The sequence below is a fragment of the Artibeus jamaicensis genome, unplaced genomic scaffold (assembly GCF_021234435.1).
Source record: "Artibeus jamaicensis isolate MK-2021 breed Jamaican fruit bat unplaced genomic scaffold, CSHL_Jam_final scaffold_286, whole genome shotgun sequence".
NCBI lineage: Eukaryota > Metazoa > Chordata > Mammalia > Chiroptera > Phyllostomidae > Artibeus > Artibeus jamaicensis.
Window position 1 is genome coordinate 3910757 of NW_026522034.1, and position 14541 is coordinate 3925297.

The 14541-nt window shown below is 57.5% G+C and overlaps 1 protein-coding gene across 2 annotated transcripts; it reads right to left on the reverse strand.

Moving 5' to 3' along the window:
* Positions 1-203: 203 nt before the first annotated feature.
* On the reverse strand, positions 204-6971 carry ISLR2 (immunoglobulin superfamily containing leucine rich repeat 2). Of its 2 annotated transcripts, XM_037134563.2 has the most exons (3): positions 6817-6971; positions 3820-3926; positions 204-2458 (listed from the first exon to the last, which is right to left on the reverse strand). In XM_037134563.2, the coding sequence occupies exon 3, from the start codon at positions 2448-2450 to the stop codon at positions 204-206; it is 2247 nt and encodes a 748-aa protein (XP_036990458.2). In that variant the 5' UTR covers positions 2451-2458; positions 3820-3926; positions 6817-6971. The 2 variants fall into 2 exon arrangements, with proteins under 2 accessions (XP_036990458.2, XP_053512754.1); XM_053656779.1 differs by lacking the exon at positions 6817-6971 and having other exon boundaries at positions 3820-3945.
* Between the last annotated feature and the right edge of the window lie 7570 nt (positions 6972-14541).

Below are 14541 nucleotides of genomic sequence, written 5' to 3' on the forward strand. Positions count from 1 at the left end.
GCGTAGCGGGGCGGGGTGGGGGCTGGTGAAATTGTTCCGCTCCCCACTGTAAGTCCCCAGGAGTTACAGTTGGGGGTGGGGGCTGTAAGAGGGCTGAGTAACTGGAGGGGGACATGAATCTTGCCAGACCCAGATTTCTGCTCCCCGGCCCCCTAGGAGGGGGATGAAACTGGGCGGGCCGGGCGGGCGGGGCGGGGGCGGGGCTAGCCCGCGGTCTGCCGGTAGTTGCCGTTAATCTCCTGGGCAATGTTGACCGCCTCCGCACCCAGGGGCAGCCGGTCACTGTACTCTGAGCCCGCCTCGAACTCCTCGTGGTTGGCCTTGGACTGGGACTCCACCAGCGAGCAGGCCGCAAGGCTCTCCTCCCTCTGCAAGTCCCCACAGGGGTCCCCCTGCTCCGCGTCTTCGTCAGGGCCCTCCCCGGGGGCCTCCTCTGGCTCCTCACCGCCAGCTTCCCCGCCTGCTGGGTAGCTTTTCTCGGACTCGAGGTAGGAGGCACGCGGGTCGAAGTCGGCAGCGATGCGTTTCTCCATGGGGTCGGGAACCTGCGGCCGCAGGATCAGGCGGTAGGGCTTCCCCGGGTGTTTGGCCAGCAGGTGGCAGCAGGCGGCGCCCAGCAGGGGCACGGTGGCCAGCACCAAAAGGAACACGCTCACCGCCACGATCACCAGCAGGGAGGGCAACTCCTTTTTGGTGGCGAACACCACTTGCACGTGGCAGGCCTCGCCTGCCTGCGCCAGGCACACGGAATAGTTGGTGCCAGGCCGCAGGCCGCGGAACCAGTAGGCGTTGACGCCTTCTTCCACGCGCGACCACTGAACCGCCGCGCCTCCCCCCGCCGGGCACAGATAGAGACGCCGCAGCGGCCGCTGCCCACGCAGCCCGACTCCTCCAGCCCCGCCGGGCCCCGGACCCCAGCGCGCCGCCAGCGGCGTCAGCTGCACCCGCGCCTCCCGCTCCGCCACGTCCAGCGCAATCACGCCCAGCTCAAAGACGTGCGGTTTGAGGTCGGCGCTCTGGTTGAATGCGTGATTGGACACGTACCGCGAGGGGTCCCCGTGGCCACAGCGCTGCTCCTCTGCCGGGTCTGCAGAGACCTGGTCTTCCGCCTCCTCCCCCTCTCCAGCCTCCAACAGCCCCGCCTCCATTTCCCCGAGGATGCTACCCCGGGCTGGGCCTTGGCCTTTGATTTTGCCATCAGACTTGGAGGACAGAACGCTGTTGATCCGGCCTTTGGCTGTGGACTTACGCTCAGAGGTCGGAGTCTGCCCGTCCGGGTCTGCCCCTGCGCTAGGAGCGTGCTTTGAGGGCCCGGCAGCTGCAACCACCACGCGTACTGACGTGGAGTTGGCGCCCAGCTCGTTGTGGGCGCGGCACGTGTAGACGCCTGCCTCTTTGGCACTCAGGAAGGGCACCAACAAGGATCCGTTTGTTAGGGCCAGGAAGCGCGGTGGAGCTGGGGGCGCGGGCCACGCTGGTGCTGGAGACGGGGTTGGGGCCTCCGTCTGCGTCGCCCCGTCCCCATCTCCTTCCCCATCTCCTTCCTCGTCCCCTTCTTCCATCCCGTCCCTGTAGTCCTCCCCGCTCAGGACCGGGGCCTCTAAGACTATGATGCCACCCGGGATCTGGAGTTGCCATTGCAGGCGGGGCGTGGGGTGTCCTTCGGCGACACAGTGTAGCATGAGCGCCATGCCGGCGCTCAGGGGGCTGCCCGGAGCCCCAATGGGCGGCTCGGCACTCAGCTGCACACTGGGTGGCGCACAGGACAGAGCGGGCAGGCGGTGCACCGGAACCCCCTGCAGCGCGGTGGGCGTGGCGCACGCAATGGAGTCGATCTCAGGTAGCGAGACTCGCGTGCTCTCGGCCCAGGCCTGCAGCCACAGGAGGCTGCAACTGCAATGGAAGGGGTTGTGATAAAGTTGCAGATGTGACAGTGCGCTCAACGCATCGAAGGTGCCGGGAGCCAGTGTACGCAGCCGGTTGTTGTTAATGCGCAGGGAGCGCAAGTCGGGCAGCGCACCGAGTGCGTCCCGGGGAAGCGACCCCAAGCGGTTATGGTTCATTTTGAGCAGCTGCAGCGCGCTCAGGTTACGCAGGTCACTCCACGGGAAGCTGGATATAAGGTTGTGGCTCAGGTCAAGGTTCTTGAGCTGGCTCAGCACCGCCAGCGCGCCGCGCTCCACGGTTCGAACCTCATTGTGCGCCAGCCACAGCGACGTGACCTGAGTGACGTCGGCGAAGGCCCCGCGCCGCAGCACGGTGATCTTGTTGGCTGAGAGACTAAGCGTGGTCACGTTCGCTGGCAGTCCTTCCGGCACCTCGCGAAGCTCCTTGTACGCGCAGTCGGCGAACTGGTGTGCATACTTGTCCACGCAGGCGCACGGCTCGGGGCACGCTCCCGCCACTCCTAGCAGCGCCCAGGCCAGCCACACTACTCGCAAGGGCACCATTGCGGATCCTGCAGGTGAAAGCGGGGAAAGATTGGAGGCGATTCACCCAGTCCCATCTTCCTTGTCCTATCAAGCTCTGCCTCCCAAAACCAGTCTAGAGTAGGCCCCAGGGCTCCGGTAACCTCCTCTACGCCCAGGTGCCTCTCTTGGGCGTGGGTGTAGCACAGTGAAAGCCTCCGGAATCAATGCATGCTCCCTCCCGAAATTCCTTTCCCAGAGGCCTTCTACCTTGCTCTTTTTTCCGCCTATCTGCCCCTCTGGCCCTGGCGCCGGCCCCCTTGCACAGGCTCCGCCAGCAGATTGCCCGTCCGCCTTGGGCTCTGCGCGGACCCGTCTGTATTTCTAAACCTTTGTTTAATCCCATGAAAGGAATACAGAGAAAGAGTATTTTTTTTTTTTTTGGTCTGTGACTGGTGTCGTCCCTCGAACCCTTTGTCCCGTGTACAGCACTGGCACGCACGCCCAGGCAGGAGAACAACAGTGCAAACACACGCTCAGGCACCGCCATCAAACCGCCAGGTTCCGCGGTGGTCGAGAGGCTCCCAACACATTTTGTAGACGCACAAACGTAAAGGCACCCAGACACAGAGACGACATACCCTGGAGACTCATTGTTCTCTCAGCCGAGCCCAGCATTTGTACAGCGTTTCCACAACAGTGCAAAGTGTGTTCCTGTTCATTGTGGGAACTGACAGACACAAGGACACAAGTCCTCACTCTAAACGACCCACACACAGCGACACGAGCGCGCACTGGCACGTGCACACAGCCCCCGCCGAGACTAAAATCCCAGCGGATTAGCAATGCGGAGAATTTGCAGCCCGTGGCAAGAGCCGTGGGACCCGCAGAAGCCGACTGGCAGACCCCTCAACCGCCCCAGCCTGAGTTCTCTCCCTCCAGGAGAGAACCAGGGTTGCTCAGTCAGTCTTCTACCTGGGGAAGGAGGTCTCTCTCCCCCTGGCATGGACCAGGAGCATGGGAGGAATGTCACTAAAGGTCCCTCCCCGCACCACAGAGCCCAGGCGGCTCCCAAGGAAGCAGATGGGTCCCTAGCCCACACGGATCACGGGGGCTACCACTGGCTACGGAATTAAGAGAAGGTTCAAGATTTTGCCCCTTTTCTGAAGCTCTACGGTGCTCCAGGTACCCTTCTCCCGGCCACACAAAAGCGCATACACACAGGCTCGGGCCGGGCACGCAGAGCCCCTCCGGCTCGCCCTCCCCCGTTTTGGAAGCCCTTGCTCCCCACTCCACCTTTGCTGTCCGGGGAGAGCTCCTCCCCATCTCTCCCCAATCTCACGGGGTCCAGAACCGTAGACGGGGTCTATCCCCACCTGGGTCGAGGTTGTGGGGGCGGTCGGAGGCTTACCCGCAGCTCTTTTGACTCCCCGGGTGCTGCCTCGGGCGTCAACCCCGTCTCCAGACTTCACGTCTCCGAGCCAGGACGACAGCCCAAGGGCGCATCTGTTGCTGCGACTGCGGGAAGACAGGGGAAAAGGGCTGGTAAGTCTGGGGTCTCCCCTGGCCGTGAGGTCCCACTTCAGTTTTTCCTTTCGTGTCTGTTCCCCCCACCTCTCTCTGGCTGCAGATTGACGGGAGTCCGCGCGCGCTCCCGGCTTGGCGGGGACGCGCAGAGCCTCTCCCATCTCCCTCATCGTCTACATTTGTTAACGCCATAGACGCTCTACCCCTGGTCCAGACGCGTTTCGGCCCCCACGCCCACCGTCCTCGGCTGAGCTCTTGCCAGTTCACTGCACCCCATAACCCATGTCCCCCCCCCCACATTTACACACCTGCAGACGTTGCCGCTAGTCTTTATCGCATCGCTCCCCCCACACATTCAAACACGTCAGCGCCGACCCTCACCCGCTCTACACAGCCGGCCTTCGCACGTTAGAATTCTCCACCATCATGTAATAGCGTCGATGTGTTGAGTTCTCACTCCCGTTCACACACATTTTCAAGGCACACCTTCACCCGGGAGGACACTCGCCACTCTCCGCCTCCCGCTCGCTCACACATTCACCCGCACTCACCCTTGGAGCGGTCCGCCAGGCCCCGGGAGCTTCGCTGCTAATTGAATGAGAGCTGCTTTTACGTCCCGCAACACGTGAGACAAAACGTCCTCGAGGAATTTGGGGGAAGGCAAGGTGCACAAATAAAGGGGGGTCGTGTTTTGTGTTTAAACTCTTCTTGCAAATGCATTTACTGGAGCAGACAGACCTCGAGTGGGACGGGCTGAGCGGCGCGCTGTAGGGCTCGCGAGGACCCTTCCTTCCCGCAACCCCCCACCCCCTCTTCCCCCGCTAGTCGCCTCCTCCCCAAGCCTTGTTCAACACGATGCATAATTTATAGTGTTAGCAGAGCACCTCACCCTCCCTACCATTTTTGCCTGAATCTGGGCAGCCACCTGCCCAGGTCTCTGGCCCGCTGCCCCACGCCTGTCCAATCCGAAGACAGGAACGCAGGGCGCTGCAGGGCGTGCGGGGAAGTGATGGCCCCTCCCCAGCCCACCGCGGACCCTGCCTAGCTTTTTAAGCCCGACTCTTCACGTCTGGTCTTTTGTAGCTAAACTAGCGCTGAAGCCCCTACAGCCCAAGTGGCTGGCTTGTGCGCACCTCCGGGAGGAGCCGAGGAACCGGGTGGGGCGCGTGGGTGTCAGGCTCGGCTCCCCGTAAGCCTGCCTGCGCGCACCCAACGCCTCACCCTCAGTCCTTGACAGCCCGAGGCGAACGGGACATCGGGGCCGCAGCAGACGACGCTGCCCAAAGGGATGGTTATGAAAGGCCTGCTCCTCGTTAGCTCTGTGGGTTGGGAACTTAAGGCTCGAGCACCTCTCTCCTTTTCGTATCTTCACAGCCTCAGAAGCAAACACACTTCCAGCCTCACACACGTTCCCACAGTCTACGCCGCCGTCACCGCCCAGTGTCTCGCACGTTCACACCACACGCAGCCAACCTCAACACACTCCAGCACTCTCTGTTCCCGACTCTCGCTCCCTGTCTCTGGCGAAACCCCGACACTTCTTGTAGCGACATGGGGGCAGAGACGCACCGGGGATGTTAGGCGGCATTTGGCTAAAACCGGATTCCTGTCCTGCAAGACCCGCAGCCTGGAGACAGAGTTGCTCTGACACGGGACACATTGCTCAGACTCGGGACACGGGTATAGGACCCCGGACACACGCAAAGCCTTACGTTCCCCGGGCCTTTGGGGGCAGCGTTGGCGCCCCCAGCCCTCAGCCTGGGTCGTGGGGAGTCTCTGGCAGTGGGTCGATGGCACGGGGTAGGGCCCCCTGAGAAGCGCAGCCTCCGGATTTAAATGTGGAGCATTTTAATGAGCTAGGGAGGTGGGGGAGAGACTGGAGAGAAGCGCTGCTTCTAAAGGGATCGCCCGACCCTAGTTTCCGAGGATCCTTTGTAAATTAAATATGAACAAACTGGCGCAAGCAAGCTCCGCGTCCCTCCCTCTCTCCTCCTCCTGCCGCCGCCGCAGGAGGCCAAGCGGGCCGGGACCAGCGCATCTCCCTCAGCGCGGAATTCAGAACCCAGAACTTCCTTCCACCTGCGGCTGCCCTCCCCACGGCGGACGCGGAGGGCGGCGGTGGAGGGTGAGAGCACCTGACCCTGTGGCGGGACGGGGCAACGGGTCCCCAGCTCGGAAGCCAGTTCCTGCCGTGTGGGCCCGGCTGGGTCAGGGTGTGGCGCAGCCGGCGGACCCCGCACAGCCTCTTTGTCTGCGGAGTAAGGGGGTCTTCCCGGCAGCGTTGTCCACGTCTTGGGAAACTTGAGGAGGCCGTTCAGAAAGCCTGCGCTCGGGAAGAGGGGTCTGGAGGAGGCGGAGGCCCAGCACCGAAGGTGGAGAGCGGGGTCCGGATGGCGGGTTCCCGGGCGGGGCGGGGCGCCCAGCGCGGAGGTGGGGATGGGGGTCCCGGCGTGAAGGCGCGCGGCCCGTGGACCCTTCGCCCAGTTTCCACCTCTCTTCGTCCCCGCCACCCCCCCAGGAGGCGGACGGAGAGGCGGGCGGGCAGGGGACAACTTGGAAGAGTTGAGGGACTGTAAGACCGGGAGGTAGGAAGCGGGAGTCGGAACGCTTTCGGGAGTGTTTCTCGGGATCGCAGGGACCCGTCCAGCCAGCGCGCGGGGAACCCCTGGGACTCGCGGGCGGACCAAGAACGGCTTTCCTGCCGGGGCTGCGGAAACCGGAGAGATTCAGCGGAGAGCGAGGGCTCCAGGCGTCAGGACCGCGGCTACGACGCGGTGGCCACCCAGGAGCGCGCGGGCTCCCGCGGGGCCCTCCGGTTCCCGCCCACTCTCCAGCGAGCGCTTTTGTTCCCGGGGGTGCCCGGGGGAAGCACAACCCTTACCCCAGCCTTCGGCCCTGCGGAGCCCGGGGCCTGCCCGCCCCGGCAGCCTGAAGCCCGAGTCGCCCCGGGCAAGGTCCGCGGAGAACCGGGGTAGGAACAAGACTCCGGGTTCAGCCTCCGGGCTCGGCTGGAATACTGGGCGCTTTGCTTGCGCCGCCAGGCGCGCAGCAGCAGGCTAATGACTGTGATGTTAATAATGGTACTGTAACCGCTGGGCTGGGGAACCGGGAGCTAAGAATCCACCCCCACCGCCGCCCACGTCTTTGATCGTTAAAGGAACAGGCCCCTAATCAGGTGGGTGGGGGTGGGCGCGGGGAGGGGAAGGAGACGAGGCTCGGAGCCGCAGCGCGGGCCCGGGTGGCGGGGCCTGGGGAGGGTAGCGGATGGGACTCTGTAGAAACCAGGCCGAGGCTTTTTGACCAGGACGGGGTTTGGACCCCAGACAGACCCAGAGGCACAGAGAGGGAGCTCCGGGCAGCTTTTTTTTTTTTTTTTTTTTTCCGGAACGACCTCTAATGTAGATGTTGTGGAGCCCGACGGTCTAAAGGGTGGGGCGGGTCGGAACCCAGGAAATCTCAGGGCGTCCTGCCGAAGCCTGTTCACGCCCGCCCCCTGCTGGACACCGCCTGCAGGGCGCAGGGCGCAATGGTTGGGGGCGGGGACGCGAGAGGACTGCCGCCCGAGGCCCGCTGCAGCGCCCGGCTCTGCACACTCAGTGGGGCAAGGTTCCGAAGTGGGGGGCTCTTAACCAAGGCACCAAAGCTTTCCTTCCCATGTCCACCCGGCCTAAGTCCCAGGAATCTGCAACCTCCTCACCTGCGTAACGCAGGTACTACAGCCCTCCGCTGTGACCCCACTATGTTTCCAGCGTCCAGAGCACAATACACAGCGCCATCTGAATACTTGATGAAGGAATAGTCCCAGGCACGAACCAATGAGTTTACTCCTCCTGGGACAGAACTTGCCTGTGAACCTTCTCAATCCTCCCTCCCCTTTGGTTGGGCCCTTTCTCTTTGAGCCCCGTTTGAAGCCCTGGAAAATGGTCCTGAGTCTCAATGACCTATCAAATGTCCGATGTCTGAAAAAGAAAGTCTTTCTGGCTCCTAGTGAGGCAAAGTAAACGGCAGTTGAAAGTAATGGATGTCTGAATAAGGTTCAGTTGCAACCACTGCACTCAAAGTTGTGCACGCCTTGCATTTAACATGGCACATGGGTGATTTAGTGGATGTGGGAGGGCCTCCGGAAGGAGAGCCAGGGCCCAGGAGGCCATCAGATTTACCCAGCATGGCAGCCTGCTCAGGGGACCCTCCCCACAGCGGCCCTACACTCAGTGCTTCCCACCTCTCAGCTTCTGTTGTCCTGCCCCCTTACCCTCCCAACACACATTCACACAGTGTTCCCAACATTTTCAAAAGCTGCTTTCCTTCTCTAACTTCCAGCAGAAAGCCCACTCCTCTGTTTATAACCCCCCCTCCCACCTTCCATCTCTCCTTTCCCTAACATACACTCTACAGTGGTTAGGAGGAAAGATGGTGGCATCTGACTTCACCATGGACTAGCTGTGTGACCTTGGCCAAGTTACTTAACATCTCTGTGCCCTAGAAAAAAGGGTCGTATATAAGAATAAATCCACTTTTATGGGGTTGCTGTGAGGAATAAATGAGTCAATGCATGCAAAGCTCCTAGTACCTAGCACTTAGATAGTGCTTAGAAATGAGCTAGTATTTTTTTTTTCGGCGATAGCTAGTGTTAGCCATCATTATGGCCTTGCAGACTTGAATCCAGGTAGGGTGAGATGTTCTGATGCACGTGCCCCCATGTGCTTTTGTCTTGCCTCCTGCACAGAGGAAGGACCTTGGCCCTGCCCTCCAATGTCCCTGCTCACACCCTCTCCCTCCACACACATCATGGCACTGGTAGCAATCAGAATCACTATTAGTATTTGTGGAGATTTCTAGTCTGAGATACTTTCTGGATTCTGATCCTGTGGCTTTCTGTGTGCCAGTTTCCAAAGAGAGGCTTGCAGCTACAGCTTTGGTGGAAGGTTTTTAATTAAAACCACAATCTGCTTAAGTGTTTACTGGGCTCTGTGATTTTAATTATTTTCTAGGGAAAAACAAAAAACTCACATTTCCACATGAGAAGACTGTTGATTCAGAGGAAAGTAGCAACCTGTGGCAGTTTGCTGGAGGCAACTGGGAGGAGTTTCCTGAATGGCTCAAATGAAGCTTGACATTATTAATAACCTGGGATCCAGTCTGCAACCTTCCTCCTGGTGCTTTCATGAAATCCGCATAACCGCTGGCAAGGCCCTTTATTGCCATCACAATTAATGACAGCTCTTTCCGTGGCATCTCAGGTGATTGTCTTGGTCTGTGCTTGTCCGCTAAAGACGGGGAACCCCTGCCTGTAATAGGCAGTACCTCTGCCCGTGAGGGGCAACACGCACAGCTGTTCTACCCACTGCAGATGGGACTGGCTCTCCCCAGACGGGAGTCCCTCCACAGCAGGGAAGCAGGGGAGGGAGGGCAGGGAATCACTTCAGATGCTTCATCTGCAGGTATCAGAATTCCCGTCTCAAAGTGTCATCTCGCCAGCAGGAAGCAGGGCAGGCTTCAGGGCTGATGACTGAATGACACCAGCAGGCCCAGTTTCTGTCTCTCTCCTCTGCCACCCTGAACAGGGTTGTAGCCTGAGACTTGTGTTCCTTGGCGCCACTGCGGGACTCAGCAGCAGCTGGGGTCACATGCTTATTGGTAACAGACTAGTGGATAGAGAGACTAGATTCTTTCCAGAAGCCACAGCCTCTCCTTAGGTTTTATCAACACATAACTTGGCTTAGGACTCCCCATCTCTGAGCCAATCAATGGCAGAGGGGTGTGAATTAATTGGCTTGGAGTAATGATTATCTAGTCCTGAAATGGATGTTGAGCAGTCAATCCCAAGCATGAAATCCCCTTTAAATAGAAGCATTGGAAAATTGCATGATCAAAGTAATTTAATATTGTGTCAAAATGAATTGAAATGAGACCGGCCACAATTCCAGTGAACCATATTAGACAACCCCTTATCTGGAGATTCACTAGTCCTTGTCCACAGTGTGTGAGCAGGATTGGGGCTTAGTCCGTGAGCAGGGTCTGGTCAGTGTGTGAGCAGGATCAGAGAGTTCTCTTGGATAGGCATACATACACACTAGAGGACTGTCTGCTTTCGCAGAATTCTTGAAAGGATAAAAACGTGTTCTTGGAAATGTCTGTGCTGGGATCCAAAGCTATTTTCAGAGCAGTGAAAGCTTTGGTTTCCAGCTGGGTATTTATGAACAGGAGATGTTTATGAATTCAAAGATGATCCTACGTGACTTCACATCCTGAACATATCACCTGATCCTATGGCCTAAAAAAAGAACTGCTTTATTGTCGAGGTGGAAAACAGAAGGAAGGACTCTACCCTGGTCTGATGACTGGGGAGGCCACCCGAGGCTGCCAGCTTTGCAGACTCGTTGTGTGATCTCCAGCAAGTCCTAAGTCTCCGCCCTTGCAAAGGAAGGAGAGTGTGTTGGATGTGCTCTGAGGCCCTTCCAGTACAGCTGTTCTCTGAGACCCTGGCCCTTTGGTGCTTTAGGAAAAGCCAGTTTGAGGGTGAGTCGGGTTTCTAGGGGCCTCCACCTGGCCTCCTGCAGAAGGATGTCTTCAGAAAGCCTGAGGACTGTTGCTGGCCCTACTCCTCATGCCTCTGGGCATTTCCTTTATTTTCTATCCCATCATACTCTGCACCTGCTTCATCCCTTGAGGTCATCAGCACACCTGGGCCCAGGAGTTAACCCTCTCCCTAAAACTGCTGCTCATTGTTCTGCAGGCAGCAGGAGTCCTCCTGCTACATAACACTTCCCGAAGGCCCTTCACATAGCAGGATCAGGGCGTGTAAGGGGTGAAGCCATTAGAGATAAAATCCGATCACTGTATAGGTGTGGGGACCCAGGAGCTCCCTGGCTGGTGGGGGCATGTGGAAGGGGACATGACTTTTTTTGCAGTTCTGGCCACTGCTTTCTGCCCCGGGGCCTTCGGTTGTCTGTTGCCTGGTGCCATCAGAGGATGTGGAGAGGGGCCATGATAAACACATATTCCAAGACTCATTCACAGCAGAGCACTAGTTCAGGAAGTCTCTGTCTGGCTTGTCCCAGGGAGCTCAGTACAGAAATCACATCTCAGAGTTTGTCCTGATTTAGGCAAGAAAGTGATTTCAGTGAATGCACAGCAGACAGACACTGGCTTGGGGCTGCTCTAGGGACGAGACTTCCGGGCATTTCCCTCTCTGTGCCTGCAGGCAATCAGCTCCAGTAGCCCAAGGGCAGCTCGGAAGAAAATTGCAGGTGTGAGCTGTCAGAAGAAGCACAGAAGCCAGGGGTGGGCACGCAGAAAGCAGCCTGCTGTGTCACTCATTCCACAAATAGTATCGATAATTGAGCTTCCTCCTGTTGCCAGGGATGCACTGGCATGGGTGCAGCAGTGAACCAGGTAGGGTATCTCTGCCCTCAGGGAGCTCACAGGCTCCTGCACCTCCCAGCATGGTCAGGTCTCCTGTGTGGGAACCGTGGAGCTTCTGGAAGGCTAGCATCCCCAGGACAGGCTCACCCAACAGGGCACCAAAGGCCATGGCTGCAAAGATGGACTGCACCCACCTCAATGGACAGGGAGCTGTCCGGAGTCGCAGGATGTCAGATCAGGGCCCTCAAGGTCCTCTAGCCTTATTCCTTCACTTTATTGGAGAGAAAACTGAGGCCGAGAAGGAGGTCATAGGGCAGGTGGGAGGCTGGAACGCCCCCAGCGTGCAGCTTCTCTGAGACAAGACAGGCCAATCTCAGTGGGCATCACTGATTTGCTGGTGAGAAGGCCCTTAAGACTCTCCAATGAGGCCTCTCCGATGGCTGTTTCTGGATGGGCAGGCGGTCTAGTTCAAGTCTGTAGTAGCCCCCTGGGTTCCCCAAGAGACCAAGGCTGTGCCTCCGTTGGAGCAGCTCTAGTAATAGCACGCCAGCCCCAGGAGGCAGCCCCCACAGAGACGCCACCTGCAGCCAGGCAGCCAGTTGGGACAGACATTTGGAGGCAGTAGAGCCCTCCCTGAGGTAGCAGGTTGCAGAGGTGCCTGTAATTGTGCATCTAGGCAAGGCCAGTTCTAACGGTCACGTCTTGGGGACAGCCAGGTACAATAAGGGACCCTGGAGCAGGAGATCAAGGTCAGAGGGTTGTACTTGCCTTTCTGTGAGACTCTGGAAGTGTGTCTCTCCTTTCTTGGCCTCAGTTTCTCCTCCTGTGCTGTGGAGCTAAATGTCCCCCCAACCCACCCACCTGCCTTGGCCAGCACAGATCTGTCACATTTTTGTTCCTTGGGCCTGTCCCTCCATAATCCAAAATGAGGAAGGGTCCTTCATGCAGTGAGCTCCCAGAAGGCACAGCTCTCTGCAACATTTCAAGTGCCCCAAATAGGTTTTCCAGGAAAGCCAGTGTGGAAGGGCCAGGAAGGGTGAACTCACAGTGCCTGTGAGTGCCTCAGCCTCCTCTCCCTGAGCCCTTATCTCCAGACCCAGCTGGAAACTTGATGTATTTATTTGCTTCTCCCAGGACCTCCTCTGTCTGACCCACATCTCTGCTGGTGCTGAAAGAAAATGACCTTCCTGCAGATGGCTGGCTGGTAGCCGGTGGGGGCTGAGGGAGGGAGTGCTATAAATCCTCCCAGCCTGCAGGGTGACCTTATCTGGGTAGAGGAGACGGTCCAGGAGGCTTAAAGAGGTGGGAACAGAGGTACTGGGAGAAGTAGCTGGGGACACAGTCACCTAGATCCTACAGGCACCAGAACCAAGAAAGAGAAGAGAGGGAGAGAAGGGATGGGAAGCGGGTGAGAGGGAAGGAGAAGGGGGGCTTCAGCACGATGCCTTCTCCTCTAAGGTGTTGGATGTAGAGTTATTTTCTTATTGAGCATTACCAATTTACAAAGTTTAGTGCTTTATGTTGAAGTATGCATTACCACCCCAGTTTGCATGAGACCAGAAAGGCTAAGCAATTTATCCAAGGTCACACAGCAGAGCTGGCATTCGAACCAGGTGCCCTACAAAGCCCATATTCTAACTACCACAGGGTACCCGCAAGCAGGGTACTTCCCCACCCCCAAGCAGACACCAGGGTACCATGTGGGCACTTCCTCCTTGGTCGGCTGGATTTACTACAGGATTGGTTCACCGTGGTGCCATCCAGGGGCTTCATGGCTGTAGAACTCCAGGTGAGTCAGCCCTTGGGTAAATTCTGCACTCTATCTGGGCAACAAATTTTATTTTTTAAGATTTTATTTATTTATTTTTAGAGAGAAGGGAAGAGAGGGAGAAAGAGATGGAGAGAAACATCAACGTGAGAGAAAAACATTGATTGGTAGCCTCTTGCACACCCCCAGCTGGGGACCTGGCCTGCAACCCAGGCATGTGCCCTGCCCGGGAATTGAACCAGCGGCCTTTCTGTTTGCAGGCCGCACTGAATTCACTGAGCCACACCAGCCAGGGCAACAAACAGTTTAAGGCAATCAAACGAATGACATTGAATTTCCCAATATAATTTCTATTACCCTTGTTGGGCTGGCTAGCTTTGTCGAAAATATCTGTGCTCAGCTTTTGCAATCTGCTTGGTTATCAAGTTTGGGATATTTATATTTATAGACTGATTTTAGCATAATCCAGGCAGCTGGTCTTTAGAGGATAACTCTGTGCTGAGTTTAAGGAAGTTCCTTGAACCAAGAATGAAAGAATGTTCCCCTCACTTGTCAGCAACTGCATTTTGTGAGGGTGAGTAGAGACTCCCAAACTTTGTTCTGTTTTAGGTTTTCGAGGTGTAGAAGCAGTTAAAATTCTAGACCCTTCTCTCAATAGAGTCGCCACAGACATCTTCATTCAAGTCCGAAGGGTCTGGAGCTGACACCTGGACTCGGGACACAGAAATAATGGTGTCACGGTCCTCCTCCCTCGGCCAGCCAGCTCCAGGCTCTGGTGCCAGGCTCGGGCCAGGGAAGCCTGTCTTAGAGACCTCCGCCCCTGACCCCTCCCACCTCCCTACAGCCTGGTCCCACCTTCTCCACTCCCATGAGCGGAGCCCCATGGGGGGGGGGTAGCACCCCCAGCACTTCTGGTGTGCATTGTAACTGGGGATAGGACCTCCCCCCAAACCATACATTCTTGACAGGGGCGATATTATGCCACAGAGAGTGAAACCTGGTTCAGGAGGGCCCACTGACAATCTTAGATATTCCAGTGGTTTCTGACCCTCCAGAGGACCAGAGCACGTGAATAGCTAGCTCATCTGTGTCAGAAAGAAGCCAAACGTTCTGTATTTGCAGGTGACAGGACCTTGTATGTAGACAATGCTAAAGAATCTGTGGTATATCTCTGGTATTTAAATGTTATTGCAGGGAGCCATGACTAGGAAAAAATGTCTTAAAAGGCTACTTGTGGAGGCAATAGTGCGGGGGGGGGGGCGAGGAGGTTTGAGAAGCAGTCTAAAAGGAAAAAAATTAAAATAAAGGTAAGTTTAAGTATTGGGACCAGGATAGGTTGTGAGCTTTTTGGGGCCTGAGTTTTGCATCCTATGAGACCAGCAGACCAGGTGGGCACAGGAACAAGGGAGCAAAAAACTGGCCCCCGCAACACACAGCAATGCACCTGGCAGCATGGGCCCCAGGTGGCTGCAG